The sequence below is a fragment of the Anas platyrhynchos genome, chromosome 1, assembly GCF_047663525.1.
Source record: "Anas platyrhynchos isolate ZD024472 breed Pekin duck chromosome 1, IASCAAS_PekinDuck_T2T, whole genome shotgun sequence".
Lineage (NCBI taxonomy): Eukaryota > Metazoa > Chordata > Aves > Anseriformes > Anatidae > Anas > Anas platyrhynchos.
In genome coordinates, this window is record NC_092587.1 from 64491601 (window position 1) to 64508298 (window position 16698).

At 47.6% G+C, this 16698-nt stretch overlaps 1 protein-coding gene across 5 annotated transcripts in view; it reads right to left on the reverse strand.

The window, feature by feature from the left end:
• CACNA2D4 (calcium voltage-gated channel auxiliary subunit alpha2delta 4) overlaps positions 1-16698 on the reverse strand; it is a 108919-nt gene that overhangs the window by 42508 nt on the left and 49713 nt on the right. For all 5 annotated transcript variants that reach the window (XM_072039791.1, XM_072039794.1, XM_072039789.1 and 2 more), the window contains 2 exons: positions 15607-15734; positions 12564-12644 (listed from right to left, as the gene is read on the reverse strand). In XM_072039791.1, coding sequence (XP_071895892.1) covers positions 12564-12644; positions 15607-15734 — 209 coding nt within the window. The remainder of the gene's footprint in view (positions 1-12563; positions 12645-15606; positions 15735-16698) is intronic.

Here is a 16698-nt window from a genome sequence, read left to right on the forward strand (position 1 = left end):
CCATGCTTGCCTGTGCATAGTGCCTGAACATGGAGTGAACATGCAGATACACTGACAGCGTTTGCATGTGTGCTTCAGTGCCAGGCAAGCATCTGCCCGCAGTCAGGGTGAGGCTGGAGGACTAAATATGCAGGCAGTCAAGGTGAGACCCTGGATCTAGAAACACACAGGCAGGGCTCCAGGGACACAGGCAGGCAAGGGCGATTGTGTAACAAGGATAAGATACTGTGGCAATCAGCTCATTACATAAAAGTAGAAAGGGCCAAATTAATCCCCAGTGTAAGAATGCGGAAGCCAATGGCGTTATATTCAGGTCAAATTTGATTCCAAAAGCTTTTTTTATTATTATTTTTTTAATTAGAGCGTAATGTTCAATAAAACCTGCTGTAACAAATAGTGAGCGATGGGTTCCCACCTCTCCAGATTTCTTACCCTCCTGAGCAAGGTTATTTTAAAACGAGTGGAAATCTCTGTCTAATCCCATTGCACCCCCAAGTACACAAGCTGTCACCCCTAGAGCTAAATGAGTCTCTCCACCAGCTGTTCACTAGCTAGGTTTATCACACGCAGCTAAGATGTTTAAATTCCCTCCTCGTCCACTCCCGGAGTTATCCACACACAATCCATCACACGCTACTCCTGCGAAAAACCTCGTCCTGAGGCACGTGTGCCACCATACTCAGGCTGATCTTCAGAGAGAAACTGGGAGCAGAACCCAGGTACTCCTCATCTGGTAGCAGCTGAGGCATCCCTCCTGCTGAAGAGGTATGTGCCGTGAGAGGATCACCGCTGCTGCTTAACAGTACGGGGTCTATGACGCATAGTTTAATCTAATTTTACTGTGCAGGTACAGGAGCACACACAGATACCACGAAGCAGCTCCTACAATGCCAGAAATGTAGAGCTGAAAAGGCAAAACCAACATACTCATCCGATGACTCCAGGCTTTTCTGGTTCACAGATCATCCGGGAGCAGCCTATGATTTTCTGCAATTTGATTATCTTTCATTTGGCAAGTGTATTTGCCCCCTATACATATCTACTCACACACACATATAATTTCATGTAGATAAACATGCAATTAGGTATATGCATGTATAAAATACATGGGAAATATATAAAATAGAATTCCTCCTCGGCATCTTGATCATTGGCAGCTTGATCTGGAGGCTCGCACAGCGCTTGCTAGCACTGATTGGGAGCACAGGTCAGAGGGTCAGTTGCTATTCACTGATTAGATAAGGGCAAGTCTTGGCATGGGATTTCTGAAGACCGCAAAGCTTTCCCTCGGAGAGCACTGTGTGTAATGCAGACAAAGGATAAGCATTCCCTGATGATTAGAGTTACAGAACACAGCTGAAGTAAATAAAAAATTTCCTGTGTCATTTTTGGGGAGCTTCCCACAACAGTAGCAGCCCTAGGAAGGCAGGGACAAGGCAGCATCCTCACGGCTTTTCTCCCTTTAGAAGGTGGGAGAGAAGGAATCAAAGGGATAGACAGACCTCTCCTTCCTACAGTGGCACAGTGCTGCTGCCAGGCAGAAACCAACTTGCAGGGCACCTGGAGCCAAGGAGAAAGCAAAGAGCGATGCTAAGAATAACAACCTGTCTTGCACGGAGCTTCTGAGCCAGGACAACGTGCAACTCCTTGCTCGGGGCGCTAGGTCGAGATCTAGCCCTTCAACATTTGCTTTTTCTGTGCTCTAACTTGGGAATAAACTTGTTTGCTAGAACATCTGCAGAGAGTCAACACGTAAAGGGCACAGGAAGAGCGACAAATGTAGGTATTTCATTTGAGAAAAAATGCACAGACGCTACACCGAGATATTCACCCAGCTCTGCATAAAGCTCAAGGGAAATATCCAGAGTAACAACAATGCTTTGCATTTCTATAGTGCTTGCCTTTGGCAGCTCTCTGGGAGCTTGCAAACATTAATGAATTCACAGAGGCAGAGATTCAGAGAGTATAAAGGCCAGAAGGGACTTTAGATCATCCAGTCTGACCTTCTGTGTATTGCACGCTACTGGGAAAGTGTGCAGAAAAGAACCACAAACGTTATTTGAGGGTGGCAGAAAATGCCTTGCTGTGAAAGGCTTAAAGAGCTCAATCTGTTTAGCTTATGAAACAGAAAACAGAGAAGTTATCCTGTAGAAAGTCCAACAGGGTGTGTTTACATGCAGCTGAGTCGAATTTTCCAGAAAGGCATCTACATTTGATTTGAAAACATGCAAGAGATGAAAAATAGAACTCTCTTCCTTTGGTACCTGACTACAGTAACTACTCATGCTCACTGTTAGCACTCTTGCTGAATATCTCATTGAACCTGCTTGGTTTCAGTTTCCTGTCACAGGTTTTTGTGATGCTTCTCTCTGGTAGATTAGAAAACATATGTTTAGTAACCAGCACCTCTCCCTGTGAAGGTACCTTATACACTAATCACATCACCTTCCAATCTTCTTTTTGGTAGGATAAGCAGATTTTCATTCAGTTCATTTTCACTATAAAGCACTTCCTCAGCTCTGGAACAATAACGTAGCCCTGTGCTGCACTGCTTCCAGTTTTTCCTCCTTTTAAAAGTACGCTCCTCACCCATCAAACTCTGTGACCTGTCTTGTAGGTAATACGTAGCTATTGCCACCCAATAGTAAATATCACCTTTCCCTACACCTACCCACCAGCCGTGTCTCACAACACACTTGCCAGGTGGTGTGAGCATTATTCCTACTTTGAAGATGCCAGCAGAAGGAAAAGCTACTGCAAAACCCTGGCAGTCGTTTTGATGGAGCTGGTTAATTGTAAACTGGTTCTGATCCCACTCACAACCCCCTTTATTGTAGTATAGATTCACAAATCTCTCCAGATTTCTACGATTCTTGGCAAGAGGAAGACCTAGCGTTTTATCTAAACCGATGGTCCCCCTCCAGCAGTCCCCGCTTTCTCATTCACTCCTGGTCTCACATGGTACCTTTCAGCTCTCTCCCCCAGCCATAAATGTCTTTGATCCCCCGGTTCCCCCTCCTCCCTCCCGCTGGTTTTCCCTCTCCTGTGACTGATCATCCCCGCTCAGCGGCTGCCTCTGACCAGCTGCTTTTCAGATTCGCCCTTCTCTGATCTCCTCTACTGTCACTTCTCAGCTGCCACACACGCACGCCAGCCCCCACGTCCCCATCTGCTTTTTAAAGGCTTGTTATCATAAGCTGGGGCTTCTCACTCCCTCCTCTTTACCCTGCAAAACCCAAATCAATCAGGGGAAACCATCACGCTGCCAGAGGCTGCGGGAGGGTTTTAGGTCAGCCCCGGCCAACCTGCGGCCTGCCTGGCGCTGTGCTGAGGCCTCCAGCTGCATCAGCAGGAGTTATTTTTATTCCATCATGACCAAAATCATGGAATATGTGAATTATATGGCAAAAAGGCCCAGCCTGGCACCCAAAGGGAGGGCTGTGGTGAATGGGGAGTACCCTGAACGACTGCTCTGTGGCTTACGTGCTTAACTGGGTCCGTGTTGCTGAATGGTGAGACCAAGGACTTAAGCTGGTCTTCAGTGACAGAGGAGGGGCTGCAAGCTAACGCAGTCTCACCTCTCCATTATAAGCACCATCACCCTCTTACACACTTTCCAAGCTTCACATTGAACCCATGTGGCTTTTTACCTCAGATTCTGCCTGGAGAGTTTTTCTGAAGCTCAGTAACCCTAATGGCTAGAAACCCTCCTCAAGTTTTCCACCCTAAATATTTTCACGGCCTCCCCATACTACACTGTTTTCATACTAGCAGTGCCCTTCAGTTTAAATGTTTCCTTCAGGATGCATTATTACAGCAAGCCTGTCTGCTGAAGCCCTGGTTCCACTTGGTTAAGCAAGCCGGGCTGTCACAGGCTCCTCTCACAAAGCTTCCCTTTCCTCTCCTTCTGTCTGCACCTCTCTGAGGCCATACGCCTCTGGCCAAAACTGTAACAAACCAGAGAGGTCTCACAGGGCTTTGGGCAATAGCACTACTACTTGAGTTACTGGAAATAACTCACCAGGTGCATTTTAGGATATCCTTTCCTTCTTCCATAACTGTGTCACACTATTGCTTGCCATCATCCTACCATCAGCTAATAAAGTTCTCAGCATTTTTCCTTTCAGCTTTCTCGTGACATATTTACCAACTCTTTCCTGAAGAGATTTTTTATTTTTTTTTTAAATCCTCAATTTGGAAGACAGAGCCTCAGAACACGAACTTCTGAGAGCCAAAGGTTGGTGATGAACAGGGTGGGGAACAGCAGGACATTGTAAGCTGCTGGGAGCCACCAAGTCTGCCTGGCTGCCTTTCGGCAAGGATCTCAGATCTTCTTGTGGTAGGCAAAGGTTCCCTCATTTTTTTTGGGGGGGGGGCATCAGGGGGCAAACACAGCCTAAACTGAGGACCCTCACTGAGATTTTTCAAAATGGACCCAGCAGTTCCCAGAAGACAAGGGCTGCCTTTGGTCCTGCTCGCTGTGCTCTCTGCCAGCTCTTACAGAGTTCCCAGCTCACGGATTTCCAATATTAGTTCTCAAGCATATGACCTTGTCTGTCGTACTACTGAAATTCATTCTGTTCCTGGTACTCCTGCCAAGGTCAAATAAGGCTTGCTCTATGATATCCTGGTCCTTCCTTGTACTAGCAATGCCTTCTAGTGTTGAATCATCAGGACACTTCCTCACTACCTGCTCCTATTAGCGTCAGGGTCTCAGGTTAATGCTGGCGAGGAGTGCTACAAGTGATCTTGTGCTAGATGGACAGGTGACCTTGCTGTTGCCATCATTCCAGACTCAATTCTACCTCTCTGTCCCTCACAGCTCCTCTGTCTTTCCTTATCTTCTCTAGTTTAACAAATTGTTTCTTATGGGGCACCGTATCAAGTGCCTTACTGATACACAAAGATCAGACCTTTGAAATTTCTTATGCCTTCCAGGAAAACAATCATCTGAAAGGAAGCTAATGGGTTAGCCTGGCATGAGCTAGCATTGTTGAACACGTATTGCCTGACTCCCTTTTCCCTAACCACATGATAATAATTGCACTTTCCTTCCAGATTTCCTCTAAAGCACTACAAACATTACAGAGGTCACACATAGAGGTCTGAGACTGACAAGCTTATTTCTTCCCCTTCCTTCACCCTGACTGCTGAATTTTCACTTTTCCAGTCGACATTGAGTCACAACTGTGGACAGAGCTGAAAAAAAAACAAACACCCTTGCTATAAGCTTGTGTTTCCATGTGCCAGGGAGGGAGAGCATCCAGGCGCCAGCACTGAGAGCACTCAGCAGCTTGGGCGGCTTGTTCCCAGCACTCAGACTGCTTCTTGCCCCAAGGACAACACTGCTGTCCTTATCAATAACTTGGGTGCAGAGCCCTCTTTTCCTCTCACACCTTTCAGGCCTCCACACCCAATGCTGGGCCTGTACCCACTGCATTCAGCACCTCCACCACCCCCCATGAGCCCTTGTACAGGGCAAGCACAGGCAGAGAAAAAGAGACTTGCTGCTGGTAAAGCCTCTCTACAGCCCCAGACAGCAGTGTAACTGCATTAGGGAGGAACGAGGAATATTTCTGGGAACATTATTGGGAATATTCCTGTGATGAAGCCCTAAGCAAATCGGTCTGGCCTCCTAGCTGACCCTGCTTTGAGCAGGAGGTTGAGTAGAGCCCTCCTGAGGTGCCTTCCAGCTGAAGTATCCTATGATCCTCCGAATGGGACTTCTCTATCCCAGTGAGAGAAACGGAAAGAAAAGGTCTTATGAAGAGAAAGGCCTGGCAGCAGGAGCCTCATTACACAGCCTTGTGATGGGGAGATGTGTGCCTTAAGGGGATGGCACAGCAGAAAAGCAACTTAGGAAGGAAATAGCGTGAGTTTGGTGGTAAAAGTCATACATCTTAGGAATAGACTGGAAATGCCTCAGACCTGCTAAGTTTCCATGTTTCTCAACCCACAATGCTTGTTTGCTTGTGCCTGGGCTGAAATTAAGCCAGATCACCTCACAAAGTATTTCCTATAACCTGCTGTACTATAATATTTCCTACCCTCATCCTCACAGTCACAGACTGCTTCTGTGACCCTGTTAGCATCTTCTCACATGACTTTACACCTACAGGCCCTAACACAGCCCATGACATCAAGTATAGCCACGCCAAAGCTATGATCCTTGCATGGATAACACCACTTTAGATGTGCAGACACGGGTTGTTGTGGGGGGATAGGGGTGAGTGAGGCAGAGCGCTGGCCTTGCTCTCACACAGAGCAGCCCTATATGCCCACCACAGGCAGCACGATATGGAAATCACTCCATGAAGATAAGCATCTGTGCCTGCTCATAGCTGTATGCGCAGACAGGTACCACAACCACACAGCACGCTGCAGAGAAACTGTTTGCATATGCAAAACCACACAGAGATGCACAAATGCCCTCGCACATTTAACATCTCCACGTATTCTATGTGTAAGATGCTCCTTCAGGCTCACGTGGCCCTGGGCGGAGATATAGGCCCCTGACCATCCTGGCTAGGTAGGAGTTAATGCAAGAGAGGATGGGGAAGAAATTAAAAGAAAAAAAAGAAGTTGAAACCCCAGCACATGATTCTTCTCCTATCACATCTGTGAATCCTGGAGCGCGAGAGTAATTGTCTGCAATGAGTCAGAGCAAAAGGCACAAGGAAATGGTTGCCGTGGCAACCCTCGCACTGCTCTAATTCGGCTCGGAATTAAAATGATATCAAATAATTTGCAAGCAAAGGGAACACGGCGAAGGCGCCGGGTGCCAATCTAAAAATCCAGCTATATGCAAGCCTCTCCTGAGTCAGTGTCAAGGGCTCTCTTCCCTTCAAGCGTGACAACCATGGCAATCAGAGGAGCTACAGAGGCGGGGGTGATGGATAACCCTAGGCTAGAAGATTTCTTCTACGCACAGGCAAGAACAGGCTCCTGGGCTGGAGCCCCAGCCCGGAACAGGCTCCAAGGCTGGGGACATTTGAGGTCTGGATGTCCCAGGAGGGCTCATTCCCAAGGCAACAGGCAATGTCACACACACCGGGAGGCACTGAAGATCTCAAAGTCTACGCAGAGAGCATATACAGCGTAGAGGAAAAGGAAATTGCTGATGGATGCCCAGCCAGAGGAGGCAGAATGCTATGGAAAATGTCCCACATAACTATTTTTTGCATTCTTCTGAGGATAAAATAAACATATTTGGCCCCACTATCTGTAGGTACCGTTTACATACAGAGATGTGGAGTTTTGAAGGTGGATGCTTTCTTTCTGCCTGTTCACTGACCTGGCTGGAAGGTAACTAGCTCTGAGCAGGGAACTCTGTGGTCCCAGCTCCGATTCCAAACCCTGTCAAAAAGCTGACTTTGTAAGAACAGTCCCTGTGAAAAATAAGGCAATCGCCTTACTTTTGTCTGGCTCATAGAGTAGCTGGGGTCTGCCCCAGAAACATTGAGACCCCAGCCTTTTTGCTTGCAGATCTCTCTGCGCAAAGGCTCAGTACATAGAGCAGGACACCAAGGATGGCAGGCAGGCAGAAGGGTGGATGAGGGATGCAGGGAAGCAGCGTGAATGGAGAGAGACTGGTTTTGGCACACCAAAATGGGCTGAAAATGAGCTAGGTCTTCCTTCTTTCTACCCATTCTACCCCTGGATGCAGGGGAGATCATGCCCTTCCATAAAGGCACCCAGGCGATGCCCTGGGAGCTTGCAGAAGTTTCTTGCAAAGTTCCTATGTTGGGAGGATGTTGGTACAACATCCAGCATTAAAAGAGGGACAGCGTGCCTGCTGTATATGGCAGCACATGCTCAGGAGATCAGCTGCTCTCAGACTTTGTACTGGCAATGTCACACTGGTTTTCAAGCCAGTGTAGTAAAATAATTTTAATTCTCTAGCTTGGATGCAACTATTCCAGTGTAAAAGGTGCTCACGTTATTGCAGCTTATTTCCATGCATTTTACATCGCTTTCACAGGTGCAACTGTCACTTTCTGGAGAGGAACAGAGAGGGGGTTGAAATGTTTTATCCACTCAACAACAAAACCGTAGGAATACAGAATTGTGTGTAGATGAGTTTGAAAAGATGCCACAGCAACAGAACTGCTGAAAAAGACACCTGCATCTCTCCTCTCTGCTCGATGGTTAACAGACAGCAGGTAGCCAAAATTGGGGACCAAGGGAGAGGACGGAGAGACGTCAAGCTGGCCAGTAAACGGTTTTCAAATGAAGAGCTTCCGCCAGACTGGCAAAGGCTGGGTTTTAACCAGCAGTCTAATGGCAAAATTACTTTCCATTACCCATTTTCAGACTGGCTGATTTCAAATACTTCTGAGAAAAAAAATCTAAGCTTTTTTGAAAATCTACTCCTGCTGGGAGTACAGAGTTCTTTGGAAAATACTGGCCTTAATACCGTCCTTACTCAATGTCCCCAAGCCCTCTCTGTACAGTAGGAACGATATTTCTCTTCTTTCAGGCTTCTTTGGGCTTGTCTGGGCTCTCCCCATACACATCTGTACATACTGCTGTCATTACAGGGTAGTAATGATCACAGAAAGATCCCCCTACCTGTTCCTGCTCTGGCCAGCAGCCAGCCACCACGTAACTCCAACAGGCAGAAGGTCAGGCAATAAAAGAGACGTCGTACCCTGCCCAAAGTGACAGCTAACCTCCCGTGCAGATTCCAGCAGTTTCACTGGGGCTTTAAATCACTAAAAGCTTCTGTCAGCAGCTACATGTGATTTCTGCAGCGCACCCCCTGAGGACCATAGAGCCCCAGGCTACTGACTGAGTGGAGGGAGCAGATGACAGTGCTATCTGGGGCAGGATTTGGCTTGGGGAGAGTGCCATCGCAAGCCCTTATTTTTCATTTCCAGCAAAGTTAGCGCCAGAGCAAGGCACTGGACTGGCATCCCAGGAGACTGGCTGCCTGCTAATTAATTATAATTAATCATCCAGGCATTACTTAATGTTTGCAGAGTGCTTTGAACTGCCAAAGCACAATAGAGCAGGTAGCTAACATTAACTCAAAGTAACAGCTACAGCGGTAGGTTTGCCTGTGTGGCTTCCCCAAAACCCCAGCAGCTCTGAAAGCACCCAAATCAGCGAGCACAAGCAGCTCCGTGGTGTCCTCTGCAGGTCCCTCCAAGCCTCCAAAGGTCTACACGATGCCCTGGGTGCAGGGTTTTGGCTGGGCCATGCCAGGCAGACCCGTGAGGACGTAGGCCCCTGTGCCCCACTCCATCGCTGCCCTCAGCCCTGCTGGCTGGCTGCTCTCTAATCCCAGCTGACATCTCCCTTGCTCTCTGACAGAGCCCAGGCTTATCTTGTCCTCCTGGCCACTTGGTTTTTGGAGCTTGCCTTTCTCCGCCTCGGCCGGGGACTGCCATCCAGCTGCCAGCAGGAAAGGGGCCCTGTCACTGTCATCCTCCTGGCAGGGGGCACGGGGGCTGCCCCCAGCCCATGGGCAGAGCTGTAAGCCCTAGAGCTTAATTCTTCACTGTACGCATAGTGAACATTTCAGAGCGCTTACAAAGTCCCCCCAGGCACCATCAAGTCAAGCAACTGCCAGTAACAATCAGTGGCAGAATGACAGGCCAGTTCAGACAGATTGCACTTTTATAGGGGCACTTAAAAAGCCTTCTGCTGTCCCCCCTCTACAGAACGGTGACAGCATTTATCCAGAAAGGATAAATACCCAGGTATTTGGCTTCCTGGGATCCTGTGCTGGGAATCAAGCTGATTTCTGGTAGTGTCCTGACTCTAAATGAATGCGATTATCATGCCCACTGAGGGCTGATGCCATCCAAATAACAATAATAACAATCTGCATCCCATTCTGCTCTGATTGCCTCTTGCCGTGTCTCCGTTTGCTCCCCTTCCCTCACCTCTCCCCTGTACCCAGCACGGGGGTAGGACGGTTTTGCAGCACTGCCCACCATCATTTGTGCTGCAGCCTCTAATGCTGGGTAAAGCCCCCCAGAACCAGGCCCGAGCTACTCACCATGATTATCAGTGTGAGGGGTGTGAAGAGAGCCCTTTATCCTTCCTCTCACAGTTGTTACCCTCAAGATCAAATAGTATTGCAATAGGTAGCATGAACACAATATTTGTTGTTTTTTTTTTTAATGACTACTGCTATTATGAAAGATTCAGATGACGAACCTTGTCACGACTAAAAAAATGCAAATGGTAATATAGATACAGAACCACTTTGCTCCCGGATGCCCCAAAACCAAGTTGTAAATGTACGCAAACCCTTCCACTCCCACTGAAGTCAATGGGGGATACAGCTGGGGCCTGAAGGATTTTGGACCCTTTGGGGGAAATTACTTCCCTTGGTGCTGTCATGCAGCCCATGCTTTGGATGAAACATGAGCATTTTTCATCAACACATAAGGAACAGGGAATGAAGAACACCCAGCTGAATGCATCACGTGTGAAAATAAGCAGAAGATGCTTGTGGTCAGGTCACCCAGCATGATGACTTGCGACGGGGACCATGGTACCTCTAAGAAACTAAAGCAATTGAGAATTCATTTCTCTCAGCTTCTGTGGTTACGGGTGAGGAAACTGGTTTGTTCTATATAATTTCCACAAATGACAGAAACTTTACCTTAATACTACTGTTTTGACAGGACTTTTCCCTATCCTCTGCTGCTTTTCCCACCCTCATCTTCCTACAGCAGAGGACTCTGCCCCTTCACAGCATGTCCGCACAGAGTCTATTCCGCATTCAGCATAACTGAGAGGGTGGAAATCTCCACAGGGGTTTTGAAAAGTGCTGCTGACAGAAGAAAAATAGCTCCGTCAGGGGCAGCTCCTCCTGTCACTTGTTCTTGCTCCAGCTCTTCCACACAGAAGTTTCCTTCCTTGTGTTTACGCTGCGTACTAAATCAACTGTTTGTGTGCCTCTGCTCTAACTCACAGCTCAGGAAAGGAAACAGAAAGAATCATGAAAAAGGATATTTAAAAACAATTTTTTTTTTCTCCTCCCAAATTGAAGCCCAGAAAAATGCCCCAGTGGTACATAGTCTCAATGATATCTAGTTCTTGTAACAGTGCCAGCTAGTAGCAGTTTTGGGGGCAGTTTCTATGACCCAAGCACCTACTTTAAATGAACTGTGTTGAAACCTCCTCTATTTCACACGGGTCTCTGGACAGGCTTCACGTCACAATAAATTTGTTTGGATTTGAGACAGTGTTATAGCCGTTAACAGCACTATTTTATATCACCACTCCCTCAGTTTATAAGTACTCTCTCATTCCCCTGGTGATACTTAGCACCACTCTCAACTGCATCTTATTGAAAGCCCGGAAATTAAAGAATGGTTCATCAGATGAAGTTAAATTGCTGCAGTTTAACTGAGCAGTAGATTGAAGGCCATCCATTGCGTCCTACCTAGCCTAGGTACAAGCAGCAGCTGACTCTGTGATCTGAAGGTATCTGCAGTACGACCTTCTCTCTACTGGATATTTCTTTAGCAGTTGGCATAACCTCATGCTGAGATAAACATTGCACAATTTTTCTTTAGAGAACATCTACTGTAATGCTACTCAGTATAGAAGAAAAGTCTGCAGCTGATTTGACTGTTAAGAATTAAAAGACAGATTCCCACATAACTGGAAATTCAAAGTTGTTGTTCAGCATCTGCTCTGTGCAGTCATTCCTTCCACCAGACAGGACTCCATTAACACTAACCATTCCTTCACAGGTAGCTTTGCATCTCTGCATGTTTCTGCTAATAACTGCTCCATTATCTGTTCTGCCAACCTATTCCCTTACTGTTGCCACATCAAAAAAAAAAAAAAAAATCCACTCAGATTTAGATACAGTTTTGTTCACACCGATATTCTTACACAGCAAGTTTAGTTTGGGTCTGAAGCCAACACTATTGATTAAAGTTGTTTTGTTTTGTTAAGTGGGTACTCTGATTCACTTCTCAGTTTATTGTACTGTTGTAAAGCCTGAAGCAATTGCTACAGAAAACGGTAAAGTTTCAGAAGCTTTGAGGTTCTGAGAGAAATAATGTGCTCTGCAAGTACTCCAAAAGTAGATGCAGAGTATGGCGAAGGTCTGTTAAACAGGGTCCAAAGCTCAGGTGCAAAGAGAAGTTCAGAAATCTGTATGCATAAATTGGAAGTCCAGCAGCAAACCCATTTCACCAGAAAAAGTTATTTTTCGGTGGAGAAAACAATAGAGATGCAGGAATGTGCATCTCTACATCTTCCACAACCAAAAGTGTGTCCTGAAAGTGGCTCTAAACCTGCATTGACTTCTTAGCCAACTCATGCTCCAGGGAAACGCAGTCTCAATCCACAGAAATCGCTGGCGCTGAAGATGGAAAGCTTGCATTCAAACAGCCCATTTCCCTTGCAAAGGCATGTCAGCCATTTAGTACCTCTTCCAACATTCTCTGTTTTGCCTATTTTTCAACATGACAATCTATTGTGGCTCCCATCACCTCCTTTGAATGACAACCTAACAGCTCTCAACTCCCACTCTCAACATACGACGCTACCGTTTCATTCAAGATAAAAGAAAAACCAGGATTTCCTACCTGCAGCAATACCCATCTTCCCATCCACCGATACAGCCACTGCTGTGCTCACTGTCACCACTTTTGGAAGGCCTCCTCCCTCTGTCAAGACATGAAACCAGCAGGCTTGGTTAGCTTACATGCAGCAGGATTCACATCCAGATCAGTGCATACTTATGCCTCAGCCCTGAAGGATCCAAGAATCTGGAGGACTGCATCTTTCAAACCACATAAGCAACCTAAAAGGCTAATGACTTGACTTGTTTATCTCGTGAGAAAAGCAGCATCTTTGGCATAAAATGTAGAGGACTGGCCTCCTGCATTTTGGGCAGGCAGAACTCCTCGTAGCCTGGAAGATTGCTTTGCTTCACACACCAGCTAAACTCTGTAGGCAAAGGAGAAGCAGGACAGGGAATTCTGACATTGATCCTTGCACAGCAAAGGCCAGGCTTATGCCCCCAGCTCTGTTGCCCAAGTCAGGCTGGCACTACAAACTGGAGACAGACGTGATACTCATGGGTACTTCCAGAATGCACTCTGTTTTAAAAACAGTCTTCTGGGATAGATTCAGCTGCCTAAACTTTGTTATGCCCAAGGGCATCCCTTTTATCATTTAGCTGCTGCTTCAAGTGTCCCTGTAGGTCCTGTGTCACATCTGCCAGCCCCACGCGGATCTTTTGGATCCAACAAGGCATTTAAAATAGCACGAATGGAGAGATTTAAGCAACTGAACCCCGCTTGCTGTCTTTGCTAGTGCAGTTGTTTCAGCCTGCAATTGCCCATGTTACATTAAATAATAATAATACAGAAATGGAAAGCGATTAGATTAGCTTCAGCTGGAGCACCTCTTCTGAAACTGCCAGGGGACAGTTTGAAGGTCAGCACAATCAATTTAGTCTACAACTGACTACTTGCTTGCATGCTGTATGGAAAACTCTTGCTCAGCCGGATGGATCAGGTGTTCTTTCCTCTCCCAGAGCTACAGCATTTGTTACTGTTTTCCATTTCTGCCGTCATCACTCTTTTTGGTACCCAGCATGTCCTGAGCATGAATCAGTGGCTACTGCAGTTTAGCCTTGAGTCTCTTTTTTTTTTTTTTTTTTTTGTTTGGACTGAAGCCAGATTAGCTTGCTCAAGGATGTCAGAACTAGTAAAGCCCTCGTGAAACAAATACCCAGCCAACTTATGCTCACATGCCTTGAGCCTGATCCTGCCTTTATGGTGAACCCCAAATTTCTTGCTCACCCCGAGGATGAGACAAATAAGCAACATGCTCATATTGTCCCTTAGAAAAACAAAGGAACAAACAAACCCAGCACACACACACAAAACCCAACAAACATCACGACACATCTGGACTGCATGAATGGTTTTATTTGACTTGCAGAGCTTTCCCTGCTATTGTCTTCAATCTGGGACTTTTGGACACTGGAGGGGGGTACCCTAGATAAATTTTTCTCATGACCTGCAGCCATTCCCTGCTGCACTCCTCACCAGCATGGAGGTCTTTGGGCTCTTCCCTCTTATGTGACAAGAAGAGTATTGGCAATGGACCCCCCTGTCACACCATGGGCATATACTGGCTCGTGAGGAAAGCATGGAAGGGGTACTTTGGGATCTAATCAGCATGAATTTCTTAAGAAACTTGGTGGCCTGTTCTGACCAACAGTAGAGGTGAGGCACCTCTACTTCTCAGGATGTCACATGAAAGGCTCAGAGTCTGCTCTGACAGTGAAGCACAGTGGCTCAGAGGAACTGAATATTATTTTCAGGCACTTCACAGCCATCTTGTATGATTTCATGAATCAGTCTAATCCCAGCTGCTCATGCCTAACGAGACTAATAATCTCCTGCACATTTTAGAGAATAAGGTCTTCAGGAGCAGGCATTACTTCTTATAAAGTGCCTGTAGGGTTTCCAGGCAAATGGGGTCCTGGACTTGACTGAAGTTCCTGACCAATAGCAATGTCATACAGAAAACAGAGGCAGCTTTTATTCTGCCTTTATCCATGCAAAACTACCTGTGATGGCAAATAAAGCCACAATCCCAATATTTAGCCAGCAGTAGTAGGGCCTACTTAGGGTCTGGATAATAGCTGTCCTAGGGAGCCCCACAGGGTGTTCCTGCCTGTTTTTCTAAATCACACCGTATTCCAAAGAGCAAATGCTGTTGCGTGCAGGGGAGTAAAAGGTCTCTCCTGCCATGCTTTCTCCTCCTCCTCTTTCTTCACTTGCAATTTGAGGGAGATGTAAGGGTGCTGTGCAGAGAGAGAGGCCTGGGTGGAAGGTTTCAAGTCCTTTCTCTTCCCATCCCTCCCTCTTTACATCCTGGTTCATCTCCAGCCTCCCAGTCTGGTTTTCTCGTTGCTGCTTGCTTTCCCACCCACCAGCCTCCCACCACAGTGCCACAAAAAGCTTTAACAGCTCAAGTGCTGAGCTCCCTGACAGAGACTGAGTGCTAGGGGCCAGGGAGGGCACAGAGGGGATTTCGCCTTTTGTGTAGGAGTCTCACAACAGGATTTTGTTTTGATTTTTTTTTTTCCTTTCCAGGCTCTTCTGCTCTCTTCCAGCCTTTGAGGAAGTCCTGGCTGGCTCTGCAAGCTCACAGGAACCAACACCCTAAGCAAGAGATGCTGTAAAGCCAATCTTTGCTTTTTCTCTTGTGTTTGAGCTCCTTTGCTAAGGAGGAGGTGCCATATTCTCGTAGCGCGATGGGAAGAACATAGGGCACCAACGAGACACCCTCACCAGGAGAAAACTATGGACAAGCACTCCTCCCTTGTCCCTAAAAAACCTGTCCTGTCCTGCCATGGAAAGCGGTGATGAAAAAAAAAAAAGGCCACCCTCTAACGTCACTTCTTCCTGAGTCCCTGCTGACTCCTCATCAGTCCTAACTGTGACTCTGATGGTTCTGACTCTATGCCTCTACGCAGGGTATGCTGAATGCCTCAGTAATTCCTACTGTGCAAGAGTGGCAATAAAGGGTTTGGGCTAAGCGTGGCGTTGGAAGCTATACGTGAAAAACCTTTCTTCTTCTCTCCTCTTGTGTTCAGGCTGAGGTTACCTGCATCATCTTCCGAAACTATGCTGTAGATGAAGCTGCCGGGGGGATGCTCGGCTGCCCGGCGATACCACAGAGGGAAGTGGTCCATGGTGAAGATGCTCTCCTTGTCCTTCCGAGTCAGGAATTTCCTGCCAGCACAAACCAGAGAGCAGCTCTTCATACAGTGCATCCCCCGGGGCTGGCCACCCCCTGGAGCCACTTAGAGCCCCTCAGCACCTGCGGGACACCCGCGGGCCCCATGTAACCCACAAAGGCAGGAGCCAAGCTCCGCGCTGGGAACCGCTGTGTCCCCTCAGGCTCCCTGGGGGCCATTCGTGGCCCTCCAGCCGCCATTTTCTGCCGGCACCCCCGGGGCCATCGCGGCCGCCGCTCCGCCGCCGGCCGCCCGCCAGGTGCCGCTGTTGGCCCGGCCGAGGCCCTCGGCGCCGCCGCTCCGCCGCCGCCCGCACGGCGAGGGCGCGGGGCAGGGCTGGGGGTGAAGGAGACGCTAAGGGCTCCTGAGCCTGCCTGGCCGACGCGTCCCCGTGGTTTTCGGGCTTCCTTTTGCTGTATGTTTTCTGACAGAGCGCTAATTGCTCGTTTATGCAGTGCCTTCCCGTCAGGAGATTCCGAAAGTGCCTCTCCTGTGACAGATCCCTCATTGAGATGTAGTGACTGCGAGCATTGGGAAGCACTGAACAACTGTGTGGGGTAGGGAGTCATCATGTTAGCTTCCTTTAGCAGGTGGGTTTTAATTCCTCGTCACCAGATCCTGACTATGCTGAGTTATCATCAGAAACAGGAGGACTGTGGCTGTCAGGGTGTGTACGTCAGGCACAACGGAGCTCCCCGCCTTGAATATCCAATTCCTATTTGGAGAACTGGGAGACAGCGAAACACCTGGCACAAAGCTGAGGAACACCACCACCCTGTTTTGTTCCATCTGCTGGTGGTGCCTCTGCAGCCTGGCCTTTTTTACAGAAGCGTGGCCCAGCCTGCACATTCAAACCTCAACTAAAATGAAAACTGTGCCCTTTCCACATCAAAAAACTCCTCTGAATATGTACTTTTGCCTTGAGGGAGAGGACAAGGGAATGAATCGTATATGACAGA